Genomic DNA, 24,708 nt, shown 5'->3' with positions numbered 1-24,708 from the left:
GATCCAATGTGACAGACAGAGACAGACTCTATTTGCTTCGAACACCATCCAGTCCTGAGGTGGGAAGTTTTTTGGATAGACAGCCTATACTGTACATACAAAGTCAGACGTCCACCTCCTCTGAGAAGCCCTAATTAAAATATTTGCAGACCCAGAGGTAGACCAAGGACTGATGGCCGCCCTAGAAACCAAACAAGGCCGGCATAAGACACCCCAAGCTATTTTCAACAGACTCAGATGAGCATACTTTGGTGCACGCAATGAACCCGACATGGAGGAGGACTTAAACTTCAAAACCCTATTCGTGAGAAACCTCCACCCTGTAGTAAGCCACCACCTAGGCGTCATGGCCTGCCCTCGCACAATGACTAGATTAGATTAGATTGTTTATTAAGCCACATGACAATTCCGGTGGAATTTGTTTTCGGTACAGTATGTTTAAGCTCTACATCATCATACATTACAAACAACAAATAGACAATACACTTCACAACATGTAACAATACAAGATACAGTGGGTACATGACCATGCGTAGTGTATGAGAGGAAAAACTAAACTAAAGAGAGGAGTTCAGAGTCCTGAGGCTATGGGGAAAAAGCTGTTTTTGAAGCGTTTGGTCTTGGTAGAGAGTGACCTGTAGCACCTCCCCAAGGGAAGGAGCTGAAAAAGTTGGTTCGCTGGATGTGAGGGGTCAGAGAGGATTTTCTTTGCCCGCTTTACAGTCCGATATGTATAGAGGGAATTGACTGAAGGCAGTGGTTTTCCCTATGATATTGAATGCTTTGTTGACAGTCTGCTGTAGTTTTTTCTTTGTTTGGCTGTCTGTGCTACCATACCATACTGTTATTGATGATGTAATGATGGACTCGCTGATAGCGGAATAGAACAGAACAAGGAGCTGATGTCTGATCCGGTATCTTTCAAGCTGTCTGAGGAAGTAAAGTCTTTGTTGAGCCTTTGCAATGATTTGATTAGTGTTAGTTGTCCACTTCAGGTTATTGTTAATGTGGGTTCCTAGGAATTTAAAGGAGTCAATGATGGTGATTGAATTGCCATTTATTGTATGGGTGTTTTAAGAAATAGCCTACGTCTAAAGTCAACAATGAGTTCCTGGGTTTTGGCTGTGTTGAGCTGGAGGTCATTGTTCGAACACCAATTTACAGCTTGGTCCACCACCATTATTTTCACTTTAGTGTCCATGGATCTAAAGTATGATGAATAAAGGTAAAAGAGCCAAGGGGAGAGAACACATTCCTGAGGAGCTCCTGTACTGAGGGTGAGAGGGTCTGAGGTTATGTTATTAACTTTCACACTCTGTGATCTATTCAACAGGAAGTTCCTTATCCAGTGGCATATGGCTGGTTTAATGTTCATGTCCAAGAGTGTGGTAAAGAGTTTAAATGGGTTAATAGTGTTAAAAGTGGAACTAAAGTCTATGAACAGGATGCATGTATAGGTGTTTGGTGATTCCAGATGTTGCAAGGTATGGTGGAGTGCTATGCTGATTGCATCCTCAACGGACCAGTTGGCTTGGTAGGCGAATTGATATGAGTCCATCTTCAAGGAAGTGCAGGATTTCAGGTATGCCAGAATAATCCATTCAAATGTTTTCATTACCACAGATGTTAGGGCAACTGGTCTGAAGTCATTGAGGCAGGTGATCTTTGAGGACTTTGGCACAGGAATAGTGATGGAGCATTTAAAGCATTGTGGGACTGTACATTGGCTTAATGAGATGTTAAAAATGGTGGAAAAAACAGGCGCCAATTGAGCTGCACAATGGCTAAGCAAAGCAGGACTGATCCCATCCGGCCCTGCTTCTTTCCTGATCTTAAGTCTCTTAAATGTAGTTCGATCACTGATCGAAAGTGGGAATATGTAGGATTATCCTTGAACAGTCCATTTCAGTAAAGCAACTAACACCGTATTCCACAGTTCGGAATGATTCCCCTTCCCCTTCCATTAGTGCGTCATAAAACACAGTCATGGTGCCAAGATGGCTAAAGGAGATGTCATCCCCCCTTTCCCTTTTTGTGCCAGTCTAATCTCATACCAGCGATGCCAGGACAGCAGGAAAAGATTTATCTTTGTTCCCCAAACTTAAGACCAAATGGACAAAAAAACCCTGTGGTGACCCCAATGCATAAATCCCCAGCCTTATCAGGAAAGGAAGGATGGTAAGGCATTCCTATGGCCCAGGATCACCACAAAACTTAAACCAGAGAACACCTCCAGAGACTTTGTCTCCAAAACCAATAGACTGAAATTTAACCCACTTGTGGTTTAATACAAACAACGGTCTCAAAATTGCTTCCAAGAAGCTGAATTTATTACCAGTATTTACTTCACATATATCTTAAGTATCATGCATGTTTTATATAACCTGTGGAATTATTTCTGTGTGTTTAAATTTCATTAAAGCCTTTTCGGGTTTTTTTTTTAGCTCAGTTATAGGAACTAATCACCAGAAGTTGCCTCATACATGTTTATTCTCTGTATTATGCATGCTTTATATTACTCAAGTTAATTTTGTGTGTTAAACACTTATCACGGCTAAATCCTTATTTACTTCCACCTCAACTATAGGAGGTATATGTATTTTAGTACCTACTTGGGTTGATTTCTAGAATTTTGATATAAAGTAGATGTGTGTAGGATACACCTTATTTAAACTATTAAGTTTGCTTATTAAAATGTTTAAACTAAACTCTCAGAAGTTTGGACACATGAGATCATGTGGACATAATGCTAATTACATGCTAGAACCGGAGAACGGGGCGTAGGTCCCACCCAAGACAATATCTGATTGGCTGTCGCACTAAGACTTTGGCTCTTGCCAATGCTTTGTGCTGGCCTTTCCATCGTCCAGCGTGTACTCTTCAAACCACCAAGAGCTCACTCACTCAGCTCACTCTTCCGTAAGATCCTTTGTTGAACTTCGTTAAAGAAAAACCCTCTCATAGTCACTACAGATTAAGAGGAATCTCCATTGCATAGCAACCCACAATCCAGGAAGTCTCGCGAATGAAGCTCCACCTGTCAAAGCCAACCAACCACTCACCATCGATTGCTGTCCCTCAGAACGCGTCATCGACTGACTGCCAGCCAATCAGCGCCAGAGATTCCCTCTCCAGCAACTTCCAGCAACACGTGCCCACAGGAGCATCCAAATGCAAATTTTATGCAAAAAAAAAAATAATTTTTTCTCCTAAAACCTTCAGTTTTGACATCTTAATTTCAAAAGGCTATATCTTAAAATTTATAAAAGATAGAGACTTTCTGTCAATTATAAAAATATTAAGGATGACCCAATGTTTATGTAGGGATTTAATTTTCCCATCTAATTTGCATATTATGACGACATATGGGGGTGGCCATCTTGAATTATAGAATTTTCATGAAAAGTCACATGTTCAAATAATAAAATGCAGCACTTCTTTCCCCCAAAAAATGTCCCTCACCTTCTGTGTGCTATATTGCACAATACTGAATGCTCGGGAAAATAGTAAGTAGTAAGCAAACTGTGTAAATCATTACTAATAAATGGTAGAAACAAACCGAATGCATGTAGCGGTTGGGATTTTCAATTTATTACATGTAGCAGGCACTCTGATTCCATGTATGGGGCACATATATATTATTCATATGGCACACAAACACAAGTAGACAAGACCTGTTTAGTTTAAAAGCTATGCCCGGTGTCACATAGCCTCTGCTTCTGCTATGAGCTGCGCGGCCAGATCTGCCTTGCGCACGCGCTGAGTGTGCACAGCTCGGACTACTGTCAGTGTCAATGCGACTCCCCACCTTGCCTCCTAACTGTCCTATGAATACTTCGACCTCGTCTAACATACCCAGTGGCATTAGACAAAGTCTCCACTACAATACTGTCACCGCGATTGCGGAGAGGTGCAGTCAGAAGACAAATATATGTCTAGCGCGGTAAAAATATCCCGCCTCGTCCCTGCAACAATAACACGCCTGCTAATTTCGCGATTAACACTCTGACCCCAGCAAACATTGTTCACACCTCTGACATTTGGCAAAGGACCATTTACATTGGGCAAAGGATGCACCGTTTTTGCTTGGTGTAGGGCTATACTTTCACTTTCAGTATCACCGTCATCTTCTGAATGCAAATATAGTCGCCTTCAGAATCAGTGCCTGCGAATAAAAGTTCCAACACCTCATTGCGGCTTTATTGAAGCTTTATTGATGCCATTAGATAATAATAATAATGATAATAATAATAATAATCTAATGCCAATACTCGCTGACGTTGACAATATTGGTCAGATAAAATGGCTCACTCTCACACTAGCTCCGTTTTTTTTTCCGCACTGATTCAATGCGCTCTAGCTCGAAGATTTTGTATAGGAGCATGACGTTTTTTGAAATGAAATGAAATTAAATGAAATTTGACACCCTATTTGACAAAATCGGCCATTTTAATCAGTGCCGCATCTTGTCGAGTAAACTCGACCTTGGCGCCAAGAGGGTTAAGAAAACAAACTAAGATTAAAGTGCTAGTAGATTGATTCTCTCAGGTTGCGGTCAAGAAATAGTGTCCAACGCTAGACACTTGGGACTCACAGACATTCACCCTCCGTTAATAACATCACTTTTCTCTGTCACTGTTTGAATGAATGTTTGTATGTTTTTGTTAGTTTAGTTTGTGTGTATTAGAGTAGAGGTATTAATCTGACATATGTAAAAAAAAAAAAAACTTAAATGGAGAAGGAAAATAAGGAGATGAGAAAAAAATAAAGAAAAAAAGGAGCTGCTGTTTTCTCACGCTGGGAGATCACCCCCTGCCGCGATACCTGAGGGGCCCGCTGTTCTATCGAGGGACAAATTTCCCCTCAGAAGAAAGGGAATGTTGCTGAGAACACCCTTTGCTGCTATAGCTGCAGGGGACTGCTGTTCATCCTTCAGCAGAGGATGAACACCCCTGCTACTTAAATGGAGATGGAGTAGACAAAGTTGAATGAGAAGGAGATTTGAGGGAAAAAAATATTAAGGAAAAGGGGCTGCTGTGAGATCACCTCTTGCAGCGATACCTGAGGGGGCCGCTGTTATCCTCATTCGTTATCCTCATTTCTTCAGGCCGTAATACCTCTCATTATTTTTGGGGGGTTAATGTTAAAGCTCTTGTATGTTCAATTATTCTGAGATCAAGAACCCCCATAAGGAACCATACCGTCAAAGATAAATTGTGTTCAATAAACTCAAGTAAACTTGCCAAAGTGGTTCCTGCCTGAAATCGAGCGTAGCGTTAGTTCAGTCAGGCCACAGAGGCAAGGCTGTGAACAGCTCATGCGGTCAGCTGTCAAATCGATCTAATCACTACCACTCTCCTATTAGACACGAGAAATATATATACGTGGCACTACTGGTCGGTATGTTCAACGGCTCGCAACCCTCCCTCCCCATTATAAGCATGAGCACATTACTGCGCACCTTCTGGCTGTCATCTTCTTTGTTTCAGATCACTAAGGCTTCCAAAAATATTAGGTGGTATGGACCTCACTGCGGAGAGACACTGTAAGGGAAACAGATCAATTTAGCTCAAAGGGAATAATTTAATAATTTAAAGGGAATTTGAACAGAATCACTGTTTCACGGCTGATCACTGAGACCCCCTGCGATTCACTGAACGAGCCGTTTGACATAAAATCTGTGCTGGATATTAATATCCAAACTATAGTGAAAACACTGTCAATTAGCACAGTAACAAGATCGATAGTTTAAGACATTAACTTGTAAGCACAAAACACAAGATACTTCTCTTTTCAATATGAATAAGGCTTTATTAGATAAATCTAAGACATATAAACTAATCTAACACATAAACGCATGCACTCACACATTCACACAAGTTGTAGGAAGATCGAAAGTTAGGGAAAGATGAGTTTAAGAGATTGGAAATAGGGAATCCCAAGTTTACAGCAATATGTTAAATTGCATAGACATAAACAACCATCAATCACGTAATTAGCCCTCGCATTGAGTTCCTCAATGAGGTTAAAATTATATTAGATACACCAGTAAAGGTCACAGTCTAGAGGTTACTTGCATCTCCTGTGAAAAGGGAGTCCCCTAGTTGTCGTTGAAAGGGGTATCCCGATGTCGCTGATTGGCTGGAAGTTCAGTAGTCGCTGAAGTGACGTCTTGGGAAGCCCTGGTTGGGCGTTGGCTGAAAACGGAGTTGTGTGCGGTTTGAAATTGAAACTCGACTTTACAAAACTTAACTCAGAACACGAAACTCTCAAACGGAAAAGAAAAGAAGTAAAGTTTGACGAGACTAAGTTGTGTTTCTTTTCATCGTGGCTAAGTAGCAGTAGGCATGCAGGCTGAAGCACGCCGGAACCGCGCTCAAAGAACAGTGATGACAAACAGCATGGCTAAAAGCTAAAGGCTAAGAAGCAAAGCTAAAAGCATACTAAAAGCAGGCATGACTGATAGCAGAAGCATTGCTAGAGATTAAAAGCAAGATTTTACGGTGTCCTAAGTATTTAAATTGGCCTTTTGGCCACACCTCAAATGTTGTCTTGACCAATCAGATATTGTCTTGGCTCGAGTGTATCATAAATCATGTTATCTTACCAAGCATGTGGTCCAAATTTTTCCGCTCTTGCAGGGTCTAATTTTGGACATGATTCCTGTAACAAGAATATGATATATTTGACAAATAAATGGTTGTCAGGACTATTTCAACAAGCAGATTCGATTACATCGATACTAGACATAAATATGTATCCTTAAGCTATCCCATATTTATCAAAAGACATACACAATAAGTGATTATAACATGATAGTCAAATGTGTAGGTTACATATAAATGAATATGGAGTTAAGCGATGGACTGATATTCATTTAGAAGTCATTTTGGAGTTCATTTTGGTCCATATATATGTAGAAAACACAGTTTCTTTGCCATTCTCTTGACAAAGATTTCTGTGGAGACCAGAGGTTCAAAGGCCCTTCCCCCTTAGGAATTTCAGTCTGGTTCTGCTAGGTGGGGGAAGTCAAAAGATCTTGTGTAGTACTCTCATGGGTTTACACATGATGTCCGGCGTTGCTTATCAATTACGAACAACAAATTTGACAAATCTTTTCTCCGAATTGAAATGGTCAATAATTGTTCTAGTGGTGTTAATGTTGAAAGCTGTTCTGTGAAAGTGTTGGTTGGTTGGTTATCTTGCTTGGGACTTGTGGCACAGAATGTTTTATGACTTCCAGTTGCCTTACTGAGGAATTCAGCTCGTGTTTCAGCCACAGCCCTGATCGACTCTTTGATTTGTCTGGTTCGAGTAATTTCTGCTACATATCCCCCTTTCGATCGGCGAGGTGTTTAGCTGAAGACATCGTCAATCGCTGGAGAAACAAAGGCAGAAGAAGCAGACAAACACAGCAAACAACAAGACAACACCTCCATGACAGTTACCGTACTGGTGCAGGCATCAGGTTATTTAGGTACACATGGTTAAGTTCAATTAGTCAATGTAGTTTAGGACATTGAGGATAGTTTAGATCGTTTTGGAACAGTCTTTTTATTTTGATTCAACAATCAAATTTGTGGTTAACTGTGTTTGGTTCTTCTAGGTTGTCTTACTTTACACGTTTACCGTTACTTTTCTAGTAATCTCATTTTCAATTAAATTAATTGACCTATCATGCATGGAGCTCTCTGGCTTCCATTCAGTTTAGAGTAGCTGGTGGATATTAGGTGTTGCGAGTGACTTCCCCCACCTAGCAGAACCAGACTGAAGACTGAAATTCCTAAGGGGGAAGGGCCTTTGAACCTCTGGTTTCCACAGAAATCTTTGTCAAGAGAATGGCAAAGAAATGACGTGCGAGTTTAGGGGCATTCAGGACGAGGGTGTCGGGGTGCTGGCTAACAGGTTATGGGGCGTTCAGGATGCCCGCTTTGGGGTGCTGGCTAACAGGTTAGGACATCTGAATCGGGCCCTGATGAAGCACTATTCAGAATTATCACTTTGAAGCAGATCCTAGTCCAAATATGCCCAGAGGACTGGTTCTTTTCTCTGGATTTGAAAGACACTTACTTTCAAATCCAGATAGCCCACCATTACAGGTTCTTCTTGAGATTAGCTTTTGAGGGAGTGGCATATAAATACACGGCCATTCTGTTTGGGCTGTCCCTGGCTCCCTGCACTTTTATGAAGTGCTAAGATGCGGCTCTCTCCCTTCTTAGACAGATGGGAGTTTGCATACTGAATTACCTCAACGACTAGCTCACTTTAGTCCAGTCAGAGGTGGAGCTGGTGGCTCACAAATCCCTCCTCCTCAACCACCTTTATTTTTCCAAGAGCTTGTTGTCTCCCAGCCAACGTACAACATTCCTGGGGACAATTATCGACTCGACCCTTATGAGGGCCATAGTCTCTCATAGTTCTGGCTAAAACCTCACATCCTGCCCCATGCAGTGCAACCCTGGCCCCTTTGACGATCCCTGGCTGGTACGAGCAGAAGGCAGTGGTGGGGATAGTTTGCAGGAGGAAAGTCATCTTCACAGATGCTTCCATGATGGGCTGGGGAGCCCTGTGAGAAGGCCATCTGACTTTTGGCGTCTGGATGAGTGGAGAAAGCAAGCTCCATATTAACCGCCTGGAAATGCTATCTGTATGTCGAGCTCTCTACGCTTTCTTACCACTTCTGGCAGGGAACCACATCCTAGTTCAGTCGATCAACATGACAGTGGTGTCCTTAATAAATTGCCAAGGCAGGCTATCCTCAAAACCTCTATTCACTCGATTGTAAAGCATCCTAGAGTGGGCTCAGCACTAGTGTTGCTTTTGTCAACAAAAATTATGACTAAATATCATCATCAATGAACATTTATAACATGACAAAATGAGATGAGATGCAACGTAAATATGGGTAATGTGACGATGACTATAATTAAATGTATAATGCAATATTGTTGACGAATTAAAACGAGACTAAATGTGTTTTACAAAATAAAAACTATGCTTAAATGTCTCTTCCTTTTCGTTGATCAAAACAAGATGCAACCGACGTCAGTTCCTCAAGCCCCACTCATGGCATTATTTAGAAGAGGACAACAAACAAAGTTAAGCGAGATTTATACTTTCGCCTGGCTCCACTTCGTGAGCGCACCTTTCCAAGTGGAGGCTTTTATACTTGTCACGCTCTGCGTTATACTATTCTTTTTAACAACAGGAGAGCGACAAGGAGTAATTGTCCTCTAAAACTGCCGGGAATCACCGGTGAGAAGTAATTTGCCAGTATGTCCAGTACAACTCTTGTGATGAATGAGTTGATGAATTATTTATTTCTTTATGTACGAACTTAAAAATGATTGGCTGTATTTCACATCAAACACAAGACAACTTTAATTACATAGTGTATAATTAATATTTAAATGAATCCTTAGTCTATTGTATACAATAAAAATAAAATATACTTCAAATGTGGAAATGTGGAAGAAGCCTTGGACAAACTATGCAATTTATTTATTTTTTCGTCAAAAAGCACCTGATGGAGTTTAAACTTCACATTAAACTGCTTCTGTTTCACACAGACATGCATGTTCAGCTGAACTTGTGCATGTTCGGATGCAGAGCTATGCGGAAAGTTACAAAAAAGGGACCGATGGCCAGCCAATTGGGGTTCGTCTTTGGGAGATTTTTTTTTCATTCTTTTTATTTATTTAATTTATATTTATGTGTATGTACTTCTTACATGTTTGGTTGGTAATATAAATATGGTCAATTCAAATCAGAGTCTTTCATGCCTGGAATAAATTTATTAAGTTTATAAGGCAACAATAATATAAGAAAGAAAGAAAAGTCATGACATTTGCCAGTATGGTTGCCCATACTCAGAATTAGTGCACACACATAGCAGTGTGAAGTGAACACACCATGAACACACATCCGCAGTGGGCAGCTATATATTCAGCGCTCGGGGAACAACTGGGGGTTCAGTGCCTTGCTCAAGAGCACTTCAGCCATGGGTATTGAGGGTGGAAGAGAGCGCTGTTCATTCACTTCCTCCCACCTACAACTCCAGCCAGCACCGAGACTCGAACTGCCGACCTTCGGGTAACTAGTCCAAGTCCCTAACCATTATTTATAATAAGATAACCTTGTTTGAAATGGGTTTGGCTAAAATTACATTTTGGTTTTGTCTATACTTCTAGGTACTTGTAATATATTGACTTTAAATAATAAAGTTAAATAATAGATTTGCATTTCTAAAAAGAGACTAAAATACCATTGACTAAAACTAGACTAAATGTCATCAGTTTTCATTGACTAAAATTAGACTAAAATATCATTAGTTTTCGTTGACTAAAATTTGACTAAAGTATCATTAGTTTTTGTCGGCTAACACTAGACTAAAATGTAATCAGTTTTCATTGACTAAAAAACTAAAAAAGGAGTATGAGTATGAACATGACTAAAACTAATAAAAACTAAAATGACAGCTTCACACAATGACTAAAACTAAAATTAAAACAGGCTGCCAAAAATAACACTACTCAGCCCCACCTGCTCTCGTTGAGGGCAGCGCATGTGCAGGATGTTCTGAACACAGGGGCACACATGATTTCCTGGAGCAACCTCCCTTCAGAAGAATTTGGGATGTCTTTGGAAGGGCAGAGTTCGACCTCCTCGCTTGAAGACAATTCTCATTGCCCAATCTATTTTTCAAAAGTCAAGGATGCTCTGGCCCACAACTGGCCCACACCAATCCCGTTGAAACGGGACCTCCTATCTCAAGTGAATGGAACGATAGGGCACCCGAGACCTGAGCTAAGGCCTCTTCATGTATGGCCTCTTGACTGGAGTCGGCAGACCTCCCAGAGAATGTCATGAATACCATATTGCAAATGGTTGGTTTTCACCCCCTGGTGCCCAACTCGGGTGAAGACCCGTTCACTTGTGACATATCTCAGATTGTGTCCTTCCTCCAAGACTTAATGGATAGGGCCGTACTCCCTCTACCCTTAAAATCTATGTCACGGCTATTGCAGCCTCTCATGCTCACATAACTGGGCAGTCTGTGGGCAAGAACAGCTTGGTTGTTCATTTTCTGAAGGGGTTCATATGGCTGAACCCTCTTCGCCCCTTCACGATCCTTACATGGGACCTATCTACTGTTCTTAGGGGCCTCAAAGAGCCGCCCTTCGAACCATTTTCTGACTGCTGACTTATGTTCTCTGTCACTTAAAACTGCTCTGCTAGTGACACTAGCATCTAATGGGAGTTAAGCGAGAAGGAGACTTACAGGTGCTCTCCAAGAGCCCCTCTTGTCTTGAATTTTGGTCTGGCAACTCCAAGGTCGTCCTGAAGCCAAGGCACGGTTATGTCCTGAAGGTTCTCTTCAATCCGTACAAACCTGTCATCTAGTTTGGAGCATTTTGGAGTCTCTTACTCCTCTGGCTAATCCATCTTTAATCTGACCACTGCATGCGTCCCCACCTTGTGTAACTCATCATATGTTTAATAATTATGGAAGGAGCACTCGGAGGCGGCACTCTCAATCTCCATCTCTGCAGAAGCATAACCTGCCATATCCTCTGTCTGATCCAAAGAAGTGTCAGGGCAAGTTCAGATGTGCAAAAACCTCCAGATCTGGTGAGGGCACAAGACAAAGGGGAGGACTAGCCTGTCAAGCCTCATCCAGTTCAACATATGTTCCTAACAAGTGTGCAGAAGCTATTGTAAGGTCCGCCCACTGGTCCAAGGACGGTAGCCAATGGTACGGTCGAAGGATTCCTGCGTGTCACTGTCTTCCCTTATGCAATGCAACAAATTTAAATTAAATACATCTCTTTATGTGTATTAACTATGTGTTTTCATCTGACTCCAATTATGAAAAAAGGGTTTAACCCCATTTGGTTATTTATAAAGTTGACTACGTGTTTGATTATTCTATTTAACCCTTAGTTTGAATTATACTCGTACATTCGGAAACCTATAACCTTTTTGAGTCTCGCACAAATCAGGATTACGATCTCTTAATCACAATCTCGTCAATCTTGGTCATTAGACAGAGGCAATTGACTGATACTTTTATAAGCCGCACCATGCTTGCTTATTTCTAAAAGTATGTTATTCAGTCCCCATAGATCTGTACACACTTAATTAAAGTAGGACTATATCTATCCAGAGGTCATGACCATTACCATAGAACCAAGCTGATCAATTTTACTTCCTCTAATGGTAACTTTACATAATCATGCCGTGGTTTCCCACGTACACTTAGAATAATTTTACAATAATCAGAGGTTGAGGCTCACCCTATTCAGATTGATCTAACAACACTCTGTTGTTCTGAACGGAAAACACACTTATTATCCTCTACAGTCTAAGTACACATGACTAATGCCAATATGTTAGACAGAGCTCTAAAACTTCAGTCAACGTGCCCTGATGTTCCACAAACTGAGTTTTAGTCCGTTAATCATTAATCAAGAGTTAATCATTTCAGAGTCAACCAGAATAAATTCAAACATAACACTTTATTAACCAGGCAATAAAACAATAATTCAAATCCAATTCCAAGAATAAAAAATAAATGCATTATATACATCAATTCAGAAAATCAAAGTATATAAAAGTATTTACCTGACAATGAAAAGGACTACACACAGCAGTTGTGCGGGAGATCTGTCTACAGATTCCTTGAACCCTTTGCCAACCTTCCTTAAATACTCACATAATTTAATCTTGTCAAATGGTGGTGTCTGTCATTATAATTAAGTTTTGGTCCCCTATTCAGGGGGTCACAAGTGGTCAATCAGAATTTGAATGGATCATTGATACTTGTAGAAGAGGACACTTATTTACATATAGGAGGTAGTTTGCATGAAGGACCTGGGGGAGGACACACCTTAAGTGACACACAATATTTCTTGTTCTCTAGAACTTCTTGGGAGTCTGCACTATGTCAAGAGAATGGGACCATTTTACCAGGCATACCAAGACATTTCAAATGATACCAAACATATATAGTCACTTGTTGTATACACTTAGCAATGCATAGATTCAGAGTGAGTTTTAGGTGAGAGAGAAAGGATTGGGAACATGAGTGAGGAGGGAGTGCGGTGGTGAGGTGTGAACTGCTAGGCGTAGTGCATTTCCGATGGCACTGTTACTTATGCAAGGAGGATGTTCAGGAGAGTGTTCAAATGTTAATTATTAAGGAAGTCCTTTGTTGTCTTAGGGAGAAGTCGTCCCTCAGTCCTGACTCCAATCTTACACTAGTTTTTTTGTGAAAGAAAGTGACCATAATGTGAAGCACGTGGATAGAAAGTGAATCACAGTCTCACACTTGCTGCCCTCGAAATGCAAGATCAGTGAGCTCTTCCCCCGAACACTCCAATCAATACTTATGCAAATCTTCCTCGGAAATGGGGGAGGATTCTACCTCTCATTCCATCCTGATGATTCAACGGTAGCTGCTTGCATCTCAGCTTGTCTTAACAGACATTTCTTGCTGGATGAAGGACCATCACCTTCAACTCAACCTTGCCAAGACAGAACTGCTTGTGGTTCCAGCAAACCCTTAGTTTCATCAAAATTTCACCATCAAGTTAGGCTCATTTAACATAACTCCTTTATAAAAAGCCAGAATCCTTGGAGTTATGATTGATGATCATATAACTTTCTCAGGCCACATTGCTAAAACTGTCTGGTCCTGCAGATTTGCTTTATGCAAGATCAACAAGTTCAAGATGCACAACTCCTTGTTTAAGCTCTTGTTCTGTCCAGGCTGGACCATTGCAATGCTCTCTCTGCAGGTCTTCCAGCCAGTTCTATCAAACATTAACAATTAATCCAGAATGCGGCAGCAAGATTAATGAGAATACACATCAGACCTCTGTTTATCAATTTACACTGGCTACCAATAGCTGCTCGCATAAAATTCTAGACATTGATGTTTGCCTACAAAACCACCACTGGCTCTGCACCCATTTACCTAAATTTATTACATGAAACTTATGTGCCCTCTAGCTTGTGTTCTGCAAGTGAACATGGCTTTGGATTGTGCCATCCAGAAGAAGCACAAAGTCACTTTTACAGACTTTTAAATTAAATGTTCCCTCCTGGTGGAATGACTTGCCCAACTCAATCCAAGGAGCTGTGTCCTTAGCCATCTTCAAGAATGGACTTAAAACCCATCTCTTCCCTATTTATTTGACCCTCTCACTTTGGCACTCACTATTCTAATTCTATTCTTAAAAGGGCGCTCTTACTGTAGTCTATATTTCAGCAAATTTTGCTTCACCTAGGTAATAACGTCTGCATTACATAAATAAAGGCTGATCAATCACTGTCGACTTTTGCAGAGACAGTACACCAAAGGTTTGTTTTTGTAATTAAAATGTATAAATGCCAACCCCGCAAACATGGGCAGAGCGCCTTCAGAAGGATGCAGAACTATTCTAAGATCTATTAGAGCTGCTTGGATTAAATTCATCTTTAATTTTCCCTTTATTTGAAATAAAATTATATATTTAAAAAATATTTTTAGTAGTCATTATATGCTGTGACAGATATATCATGTGCATTACAACCTTCTGTTTGAAAAGAGCATTCATGTGCAGTGTATGTGTGTGTCTACATCGTTAAATCCCATCCTACTCAAAGAAGCACAAATAAAGATATAGGTGAGAACAGAATACTGTGACGTCAACCTTAGTTTTGATAAGCAGTTATTTTATGACCCAGAACACATTGATGAAACTCATGAATCTATAAAAAACTTAATATTAATACACAAAATGATAATATTGATTCAAGCATTTAACATTTATGAATTAAGTAAAAGTCAGTAATGAACAATACTGCACAAATTATAGCGATCACGAGGAAGGTCTGCGTACAGTAAAGTGGATAGTATACAACACCACATCAGTTATATTCAGGACTATAGTGCCACCTGCTAGCGAAGTTTTGTAACTTCTAAGAGAAAATTAAGTCATTATAATGAGAAAGCAACTTTAATGTCGAGATAACAAGAAAATTAAGTCGTTATAATGAGAAAACAAGAAGGAAAAAAAATGATAGTGCATGGCCGTTTAGAACTTCCGTACATGCTTCACAACCGATTGAACAAATTGTTATTGAAACGTAGCATCAATAGTAGCTTTTGATAGGGAATAGAATAAATTATTTGAATGTACAAGTATTACTATTATAAATCTAAAACAGCCAATCCACTTAGTGAGTGAAACATTCCGAGGCAGGATTTCAAGATGCTAAATGTGTTTGGCAGAGGTAAAATGGTGCAGTCTTATTGGTATCTGAAAACATGATAAAATTACCCATGATATCTAATAAAACATTGCAACATGCAGAGGTGTGTGAATGATGAATAGTGTGAAAGTGTGTATTTCACAGATTTTCACTAAAGTATGGTTGAAACATACAGGTATGGAATTTTAATAATGTAATAGTTACACTTGTGTTATTTATTGTATTGTGTAACAATTGATAATGAAATACTTTGATGATTACTTTCAGTACACTTTTAAATTATACCGATAAAAGTGGTTAGTAAATAAGACACAGATTATGCAGTGGTTCAGTCTTATTGGTATCTGAAAGCATAATCAAATTAGCCATTATATTTAATAAAACACTGCAACATGCAGAGGCCTGTGACTTATGAATTCTGTGAATGTTTGTATTTCACAGAATTCATCACTAAAGCCATTATGAGTGCACAATTGTTTTGAAATGTGCTGAATGAAGTATACTTACAAACATGACTCTCTTTGGGATGTGGTCTGATTCCACCAGAGGGTTCTTGTAGAGCCATAGTTCCTCAGGTTGGATAACTCTTTCAAAAGGCTCCAGGAACTCTGTGAACCTAAATAAAAGGAAGAAATAATGTGAACACACACAATTCCTTAAATTTGACACTGACCATGCAAAACAAGGTCTTCAGAGTAAGAAAACAGGCAGGTGAGTTTGATTTATATTTGCAGGACAGCTGCTCTAACTGTGGAACCATTGTATACACATTTAACTCAATGCATCCAAATAAACTTTCAATGGATTTCAATGGATGAATGGGTTTCAATGAGGATTCACAGAGAAATAATCACCAGTGGAAAAAAAGATTTAAGCTGTATCCACTTTATTTTTGACATAAGAGTGGGAATAGATTAAATTTGAATATGCAATGCTTGTCGTGTCAGTATTATTTGATCAAATCAAATCAAATCATAGTTTATTTATAGAGCACCTTTTTAAAACAGCAGGTGTTCACCAAAATACTGTACATACAAAATAGAATAAACAGTGAAACTAAAAAGCATAAAAAGAATAAAATAAAATAAATCATTAATCATTAATCATTAATCATTGCACTCAGCCCATTCCCGATTATCGTTTGTCATTTCCCTGTGTATTTATACCCTGTCTGTCATAGTATGTGTCATGGAGTCCTTGTAGAGTTATCACGTCAAATGCCTGTCTTGTTCTTGCCTGTGTGTTTTTCTGTCTATTATTATTTGGATTGCTTCTTTGGTTTTGACCCCTTCATGGACTGTTTACGATTTGGATTACCCCTAATAAAAGACATACCCGCATTTGGGTCTCTCACCCTGTTTTCCTGTATCCCGGTCGTGACAATACTGTACTATACAAATATGTTTTTAAATGTAGTTTAAAAACAGAAAGTGAAGGTGCCTGCCTAATGTACAAAGGTAAATTATTCCAGAGTTTTGGGGCCACCACTACAAAAGCATGGTCACCTCTACTCTTTAATCTTGCATTGGGGGAGACTAAAAGCAGTTGCCCAGCAGACCTAAGTGCTCTGGATGGAGCATATGGCTGTAATAGATCTGAGAGGTATTCAGGAGCAGTGTTATTTAATGATTTATGTCATGATCATAATCATGCACAATTGTTCTTTTGTCTTTTTCTTCTTTTTAATGACACATTTTTTTTATTCTTCTATTGAGGAACAGATAGCAGCTAATGATGTGGTTATTCCTATGGAATACATAGAACAATGAAATCTATGCAATTTAAGTTAATTTGGAAGAAAGCATCTGCCAAATGCATAAATGCACATGTAAAATATCCATTCCAAACCATTTTTTCGTAAAAGAGCATACAAGTTTTAAAGCTAGAAAATCTGCAAATTATAACAACAAACCAGAACACAGACAAAACAAACAAATATACAGTGTTCTTGTTTGCACAGTTATTCACATTATTATTATTATTATTATTATTATTTTCTAGAAATTGGTTTTGTTGTTGATGGTTCTGCATGTAAAATGCCATGGAGAATAATGTTTGAATAGCCTTTAAGTTAATAATAAAACAATTATTCTCTAAGAGTGGAGGTCTCAGCTTAACGACTCTAAACCGAGAGGAGACCTAGCTACACTCAACGCCAGAGGCAGGTAATGAGGCTCAGATAAAAAGACTAGGCAGAGCTCTGGGGAGTGGAAGCTTCAGCAGAGCGACTCTCTAAAATCTCATACAGCACGTGCAAAAACTCACTCATGTTCAAGGTCATATTTTAGACCTAGTTTTGACTTATGGTTTATCTATTGCTGATGTTGAAATATCAGATCAAGCTTTCTCTGACCATAAGTCAATTATTTTTAAGATGTTGACACCACGTAAAGTTGAAAAACCTAGAGCTCAAAGCCAACTACGACGGGCTTTAAATGCCGGAGCAATAGAGCAATTCATAGGTCATTTCTTTGAAATTAACCGTTTTTATTTTTTGGATAGTTTTCTCTTAATGTGGACTCCTCACTGGAGGTGCTATATTCTGTTTGTTTATCCCTCTTGGACTTCATGTCAAAAAGTGCAAATTTAGATCCGAGTCCTGATTGAATGATGTGACTCGTGCATTTAGGATAACATGTAGAAAATTTGAACGAAAATGGAAAAAAGATAAGTTACAGGTATCATTTCAAATGTTACGGGAGTCTCAAGATAATTATCAGAATACCGTACAGATGGCTAAGAGGAATTACTTTGCTGAAGTAATTACAAAAAATAGTAGTAAGCTGCAAGTTTTGTTTATTATAGTAAATTCTGTTTTTAATCCAAAATCAGATGTGCTATTCCATCTGCCACCCATTACTTTTGAGACTTTTTTGGATTATTTGTCCAAAATATCTCAGCCATTAAAACTACTACTACACTAGCTGGGGTAATCAAGCAGTCAAAACTAACTGACTGTTCATTAGACATTATTCCAGCTAAATTGATAAAGGAAGCATTTGATGTTCTTGGCCACAGTATTTTAGTCATTATAAACAATAGTCTTTTAATTGGAGTTGTTCCTAAACATTTTAAATACGCTTTTGTCCAAAAAAAAAAAAAAAAAACTAATTTGGACCCTGCTGTTGTATCAAATTACCGGCCTGCCTTTTTTGTCCAATGTTTTGCAGAAGGTCGTTTTTAATCAAATAAATAGATTTTTGATTCAGAACAATATCTTTGAAGTTTTTCAGTCAGGTTTTAGGGCTTTCCACAATACTGAGTACTTTTAAATGACTTACTGACTGCAGTCGACTCAGGGTCTTCAGCAGTTCTGGTTTTACTAGACTTTAGCACTGCGTTTGATACCATTGACCACAACATTTTACTCTCACGTCTAGAAAATTTTGTAGGAATTCAAGGTACAGCGCCTGCATGGTTCAAGTCTTTTCTTTTAAATAGAACTTTTTTCGGTAAATATTGGTCGAGATCATTCACAACCTGCTTCTCTGCTCAGTGGGGTTCCACAGGGGTCCATTCTTGGCCCAATTTTGTATTCCTTGTATTTGCTACCTCTCGGGTCAAAGTTTAGCAAGCATGGAATCCCCTTTCACTTTTATACAGATGATATGCAAATGTATCTCCCTCTAAAAAAAGAACAACAAGAACCAAATAGAGTTGTTGTGTAAATGTATAGATGACATTAAATCATGGTTATCTTTACATTTTTTACAACTAAATGAAGAGAAAACTGAAGTTGTGTGGTTTGGAGTTCAAAATAATCTTGATGATCTGGGTGATTTAGCCCCCTTTTGTAAGCCATGAGTCTGAAATTTAGGTTTTCTTTTCGACAGTGATCTCAGGTTTGAGAGACAAATTTATTCTGTCGTTAAGTCTTGTTTCTATCATTTGAGATTAATAGCGAAAGTGAAACCATTTCTGTCCACTCGTGTTCATCTTCAGTTCTCTTTTCACAGCAGTTCAGTCAGTTTACTGTTTGAGAAAATGAATTACTCCGGGATATTGGTTTGTTTGAGAGGAAGTGTCAGCCACACTTAAAAAGTTAACAGCTTAAGTAATTTGCGGATTAATGCGTATTGGAGACGGGAACAGTTTAAAATGATTCAGTTCGATTTGGTGAACTGTTTCAAAAAGATCCGGTTACATCGAATGATTCGTTCGCGAACCGGCAAACTGCTTTGTTTTGAATTGTCTTATAACAGACACGGAAGAGAAGACCATGCTGAATAAAGTCGTAGTTTTTGCTATTTTTGGACCAAAATGTATTTTCGATGCTTTAAAAAATTCTAACTGACCCTCTGATGTCACATGGATTACTTTGATGATGTTTTTCTTACCTTTCTTGACATGGACGGTATACCGTTCACACAGCTTCAATAGAGGGACAGAAAGCTATCGGACTAAATCTAATATATCTTAAACTGTGTTCCAAAAATAAACACGGTCTCATGGGTTTGAAACAACATGAGGGTAAGTTATTATTATGACATAATTTTGCAAGTTGGGCGAACTAACCCTTTAAAGCAGGGATTCCCAAAGTGTGGTGCGCGCACCCCCAGGGGTACGCGAGCTGCCACCAGGGGGTGCGCGAGAGTAAAAATGTAATGGCAGTCTGTTGTTTTTAAGTGGGATTTTTCCATACAATCAAAAACATGAACAGTAAACACTTCCTTTGTAATCGCTTTTATTTTAAATAAAAACTATAATTTATTAGTTTTCGATGGAAACGTGTCTTCTACGCACTGTTCTTCTTTTATGTACTGCAGGATAGGCTATATGCATGCCAACTCGTTTCATTCATTCCATAATATATATTATAGATATGCTTAACTGGCTGACAACCTCTCTCCAGAGATGTTTTGCCACATTTCTTCAATTAAGGATGATTGCTTCGTAATATATGGTGTTTCCATTTGCCTGAACTTCTTCAAGTAAGTTGTGAGGCAAATCGAAAATCCAGCACTCTCCTTCACTACTGATACTGTGACTATTCTTTTTTCTATGTGTTCATTTGCTGGCATTTTCCACATTTCTTTTTTTATCCCTTAAAAACAAATTTGTCCATTCTGATGCTCAATTTTACCGAACTAATGGCTGTTGATGGCTATTTGAATTCAATTCTGCAAAAGTGGGCGCTTGTATGTGTTCGTTAAATGAGTAGCTAATGTTATGTGAGTAGGTCTGCTCATGTCTGAAAATAATATATAAAACACAAAATAATTTAAAATAAAAAACATTAGGCTATAGCTTATATTTCTTAATTATTTTTTTAATAAATGTCAAAAAAAATATTTGTGAAACTAAAAAAAAAAAAAAAAAAAAAAACATTAATTGTGTTCAGGATAGTGGGGCGCATTTGAATTCGTGGCGGGCCGTGGGTTGAGATGATGATGCTGCTAGCTCCATGGTCATTTAATAGGCCTAGCCTATTGCTACAATGTTTATTTTACGCAGCTGAAAATAACCGTGCTTTCTGTTACTGAGCCTGTATCTGTCACTCGTCCTCTTAAAAGTGGAAGCTTGTGCATAGCTTTGTTGCATTATATTGAAACTTTGTTGATGTTTTTATTGTCATGCGTGTTCTGGTTATTTGCGCATGATTAAACTACTCTATATGGCGATAAAAGAAAGCTTTGTTGTTGTTTTTTTTTTTTTTAATTGGGGATTGGGGGTGCGCCAACCCGGTTGGGACATAGAAGGGAAAAAAGTTTGGGAACCGCTGCTTTAAAGATTCGGTGTACCACATGAGACGTTATCTAATCCGATGTGGTGTTCACATGTGCTCGTGCTTCGATTTTGGGACATAAGTGGCTATGATGACATGCAAATTATATTTAGCAAATTGAGAGAGAGAAAAAAATAAATAAAACTGGGTTGCATTAATATTTTTAATAGCTGCTCGCACTTGCTTGGAATTAACAGACCAATATTGAATCTCTAGTGTTCATTCGTGTGCTCAGTCATGTGGCCTGAACACAATCACATACACGCTAAGGCCGTATTCTATCGTACCACTGGTGTGGTCGGGGCCATTAAGTATACCCACTTGTTTTGTTGCTTCGCAAAATCTATAATTTACTATCATGAATCGTTCCCTTTAATGGTGTACCATACAGTTGTGAAACTAATGATTCTTTGTTGTAATTTGTGCATTATCAGTTCTGTCATCTCACATTTCCCCACCGATCATCTACTGAGTGCGCGTGTCCGCTGCAGCGAAAGAACTCCGCTCAGATGCCATAGGGAGCACCGGGACATTTCTGGTCCGGTTGAGTGAGAGCTGATCACCAAAGTGAGGGAATTCTCCCCCACTTTAGGCACTGTTTCTAAATTACACCAAACTGCAAAAAAGTGTGAGGAGGCGCTACGCATTGCATCTGCCAGCTGCATGCAAGAACAGATTCTCGTTTGCTCAACAATGTAAAGTGATAAACCGCTTCATCCATTCAGATGTGACACAGAATTATTGATATTGTTGTGTCGTGTGACACATGAGAACATTAAAGGTTCTGTAATGTTGCTGGCTGAAAACATCCAGATGAATGTTAATGGCATGAAGAGGAAAACTGGAAAACACTGAAGCATGTCAATTCAGCAAGGGGAAATAACTGTAGCCTAAGACCTTCTTTAATGCAGCTCTGAAATTAATTGTATTATGATTAAAAAAATATATGAATTTAAATGGTAAAATACATGATTCTCACCAAGCTTTGTTAAAACATGAATCACGAGAGGGCAGCTTATGAATGCAGATAGTGCTTGCAATGAGCTATCTTACAACATTTACAAATGGGTTTATGAATCTGTAATAATTAATACAATGAAAGCCAAATTTTGGTCAAGTGTTCTTATTGAGCTATTCACTTTCATAGGCTGCATCCGAAAACTGAAAAATGGTGCCTTCGGAGGTCGCATTCCAAGGTAGGAAGGCTTCAAGGCACGTCCGAAATCAATGTCATCTTCATTTCCTTTCTCCTGAGATGACTTCATCTGGCCGGTTTTTGAAGGCAGCATAGATGTATCCTTCGCTGCCTTTGATATCCCAAAATCCCATGCGTTCCATTCTGTGACAGTTAAGCCAAAAAAAAATAAAGATGGCGTCTGAAAGTTGCGGTCGGTGGTCAGTTTGTGTGTAAATGTATGTTTCTGAACAACTTTTTCCACTTATGTAATTTCTAGCGAGAAATTAATATTTCAGTAATAAAATATCCACTTAATTATAACCAAAGCTCTCTATATTTTGCTGTAGATCATTAAACCATTACTCCACCACAGAAGCCTGTCCGAAATCCGTTTCATGAGGTGCCTTCGGGAAAAAAAGCTGCCTGCAAAGTCACTGACAGATTAGACAGCAAGCCAGCAAGTGAAATTGTATAATCTTTGTCCACTATTTCCCAGTCGCTACTGTAGTGTACTGTAGTGTCTCCTAATCACTGAATGCACAGCGTTGCCGACATCACATTCCCATTCTGATGACCGACTATTGATGTGATTACATGGGTACAAATAATCAGTTTAACATATTTACATGGCAGGATTTTAACTTGGTTTGGTTATAGAAGGTTATCCTACCTCTCAACAGATGACCATTTCAGTTTAGGCATTTTTATTCTGACGGAGATGTTTCTATGGAGCATTTTCATTCATACTGGACGCCATTCTAAGTTTCTGAAGGGTGCATGCTTCCCCTGCTGGACTACCACCCTCTGTTATGCAACCTACAGCATTAATGCATATTACATGTTCCTCCTGCCGCAGCAAGGGGTTGTATGTATTAAAAGTTTGCTTAAAGGGGGGCTACAATAGTGTTTCATGGATTCAGAGTTGTTCAGTGTTAAAGAGACGGATTTTCATGCTAAACATGGCCAATTCGGATGAGTGGAGAAATCTTATTTCTGGGTGGTACAAGTTTCTGTAGTTTTTTCAATGATGGATTCATGACGTATACGATGGTGGAACTCCTTATGAGCATTTCTCTAGGGAAAGCACGCCCATGCACATCTTGACCAGAGGAGAGCGAGACCTCGCTCGTAAACACGCTTCATCAGGAAATCGTTGGCAGCGCTGCATAGGATTTGTTTGAGAATGTCTCCAAATAAGTGTGTTTTGGATGTGAGAGGAAAGTTTACCACGTTCAGCTTCTCAAAGAGCCTAGCGTTACATGGACCGTGGATGCAGTTGCTTTTCTGGGGCAGCAATGGAGTGTAGTAAGTGTTGTTCTCGTCATTTTAGTGATGAATGTTTTATAAACGAGACCAGGTTGACACTGGATTTGCAAATCTTTTGCTATTAAAACATGGTAGAAGACCCCAGTCAGGTAAGTACAACTGCATCAGATTTCTGTCTTTGTTGGAAATCAGCACATAAGTGAATATATGTTATGGAAACAACACAAATCAGTATTATAGCTCCGCCCACAGCATGCCTCCAGGAGCTTGGTTTTTCCAGAGAGAATCGGAAGCTGTATTTTTGTTTTGCAGATATGACCAGGCTGGGGACTTTTGGAGATGGGGATTCATACTGCTCTGTAGGTACTCGGGATTGGCATGAGATTCAAGCATTTTAAGAAACATGTTTGTTGCACATCCTCAGTTGCTTAACTTGGGGTGACGCTTGCCCCTTTGTGATTTTTACACCATGGTAGATACATAAAATTGGATAATACTGCCATCATATCAGACTGCTGCTGCTAGGGGCGTATGCTTCCCCTTTACAATCACAGTTGCTTAAGCATTTTAAGAAAATACTTGTTGCACATCCTCTATTGCTTAACTTTGGGTGACGCTCCCACCCCCGCCCCCACCTTAATGTGATTTTTCAGCATGTTAGACTTAAATTGAATGATATACAAACTGCCATCATATTAGGCTGCTGTTGCTGCCAGGGGTGCATGCTTCCCCCTTAATGGGATTTTTCAGCATGTTAGACTTAAATTGAATGATATACAAACTGCCATCGTATTAGGCTGCAGCTGCTGCTAGGGGTGTATGCTTCCCCCATACAGTTCTCTCAAATATTTTGCATAAGCAGCTAAGCAACATGCTTGTTGTATGCTTCTCTCCGAGTTTGGGTGATGCTTCCCCCATAAATACAGTATCAAGCAACATTTCTCAATGCTGGCCATTCCAATTGCATCAGTTGTGTTGGGGAGTTTTGGCATATGGTTGTTTTGGGGTTTGTCTTGCTGATCTCCGCGCTCTGTCCAAGCATGGCTGCATGGACAGGTGTGTGGAGTGTTGCCCAGAACATAACCATACCGCCAACACTAACTGTATGCAATTATAATTGTCATAATTATACTTGACGCAAGTGGTCCTGATTGAAATCGAGCATCGCGTTAGTTCAGTCAGGCCATATTAGTCACGCTTGCATCAGCTGACAGTCAACTGTTCCTGAAGTGTACCAATCCAGTCTTGACACCTATCACCTGCAGTCTATTTAAATTCCCAT

General features: G+C 39.3%; 1 protein-coding gene across 1 annotated transcript in view; it reads right to left on the bottom strand.

Annotated features, from left to right (window-relative positions):
- plpp4 (phospholipid phosphatase 4) overlaps nucleotides 1-17,527 on the bottom strand; it is a 130,044-nt gene extending 112,517 nt beyond the window's left edge. The window contains exons 1-2 of the mRNA XM_026224986.1: nucleotides 17,524-17,527; nucleotides 15,766-15,926 (exon numbers count right to left, since the gene is read on the bottom strand). Coding sequence (XP_026080771.1) covers nucleotides 15,766-15,926; nucleotides 17,524-17,527 — 165 coding nt within the window. The remainder of the gene's footprint in view (nucleotides 1-15,765; nucleotides 15,927-17,523) is intronic.
- Between the last annotated feature and the right edge of the window lie 7,181 nt (nucleotides 17,528-24,708).

Source organism: Carassius auratus, chromosome 38 (assembly GCF_003368295.1).
Source record: "Carassius auratus strain Wakin chromosome 38, ASM336829v1, whole genome shotgun sequence".
Classification (NCBI taxonomy): Eukaryota; Metazoa; Chordata; class Actinopteri; order Cypriniformes; family Cyprinidae; genus Carassius; species Carassius auratus.
The sequence above is the reverse complement of the archived record's forward strand: the minus strand, read 5'-3'. Positions and strand labels throughout refer to the sequence as shown.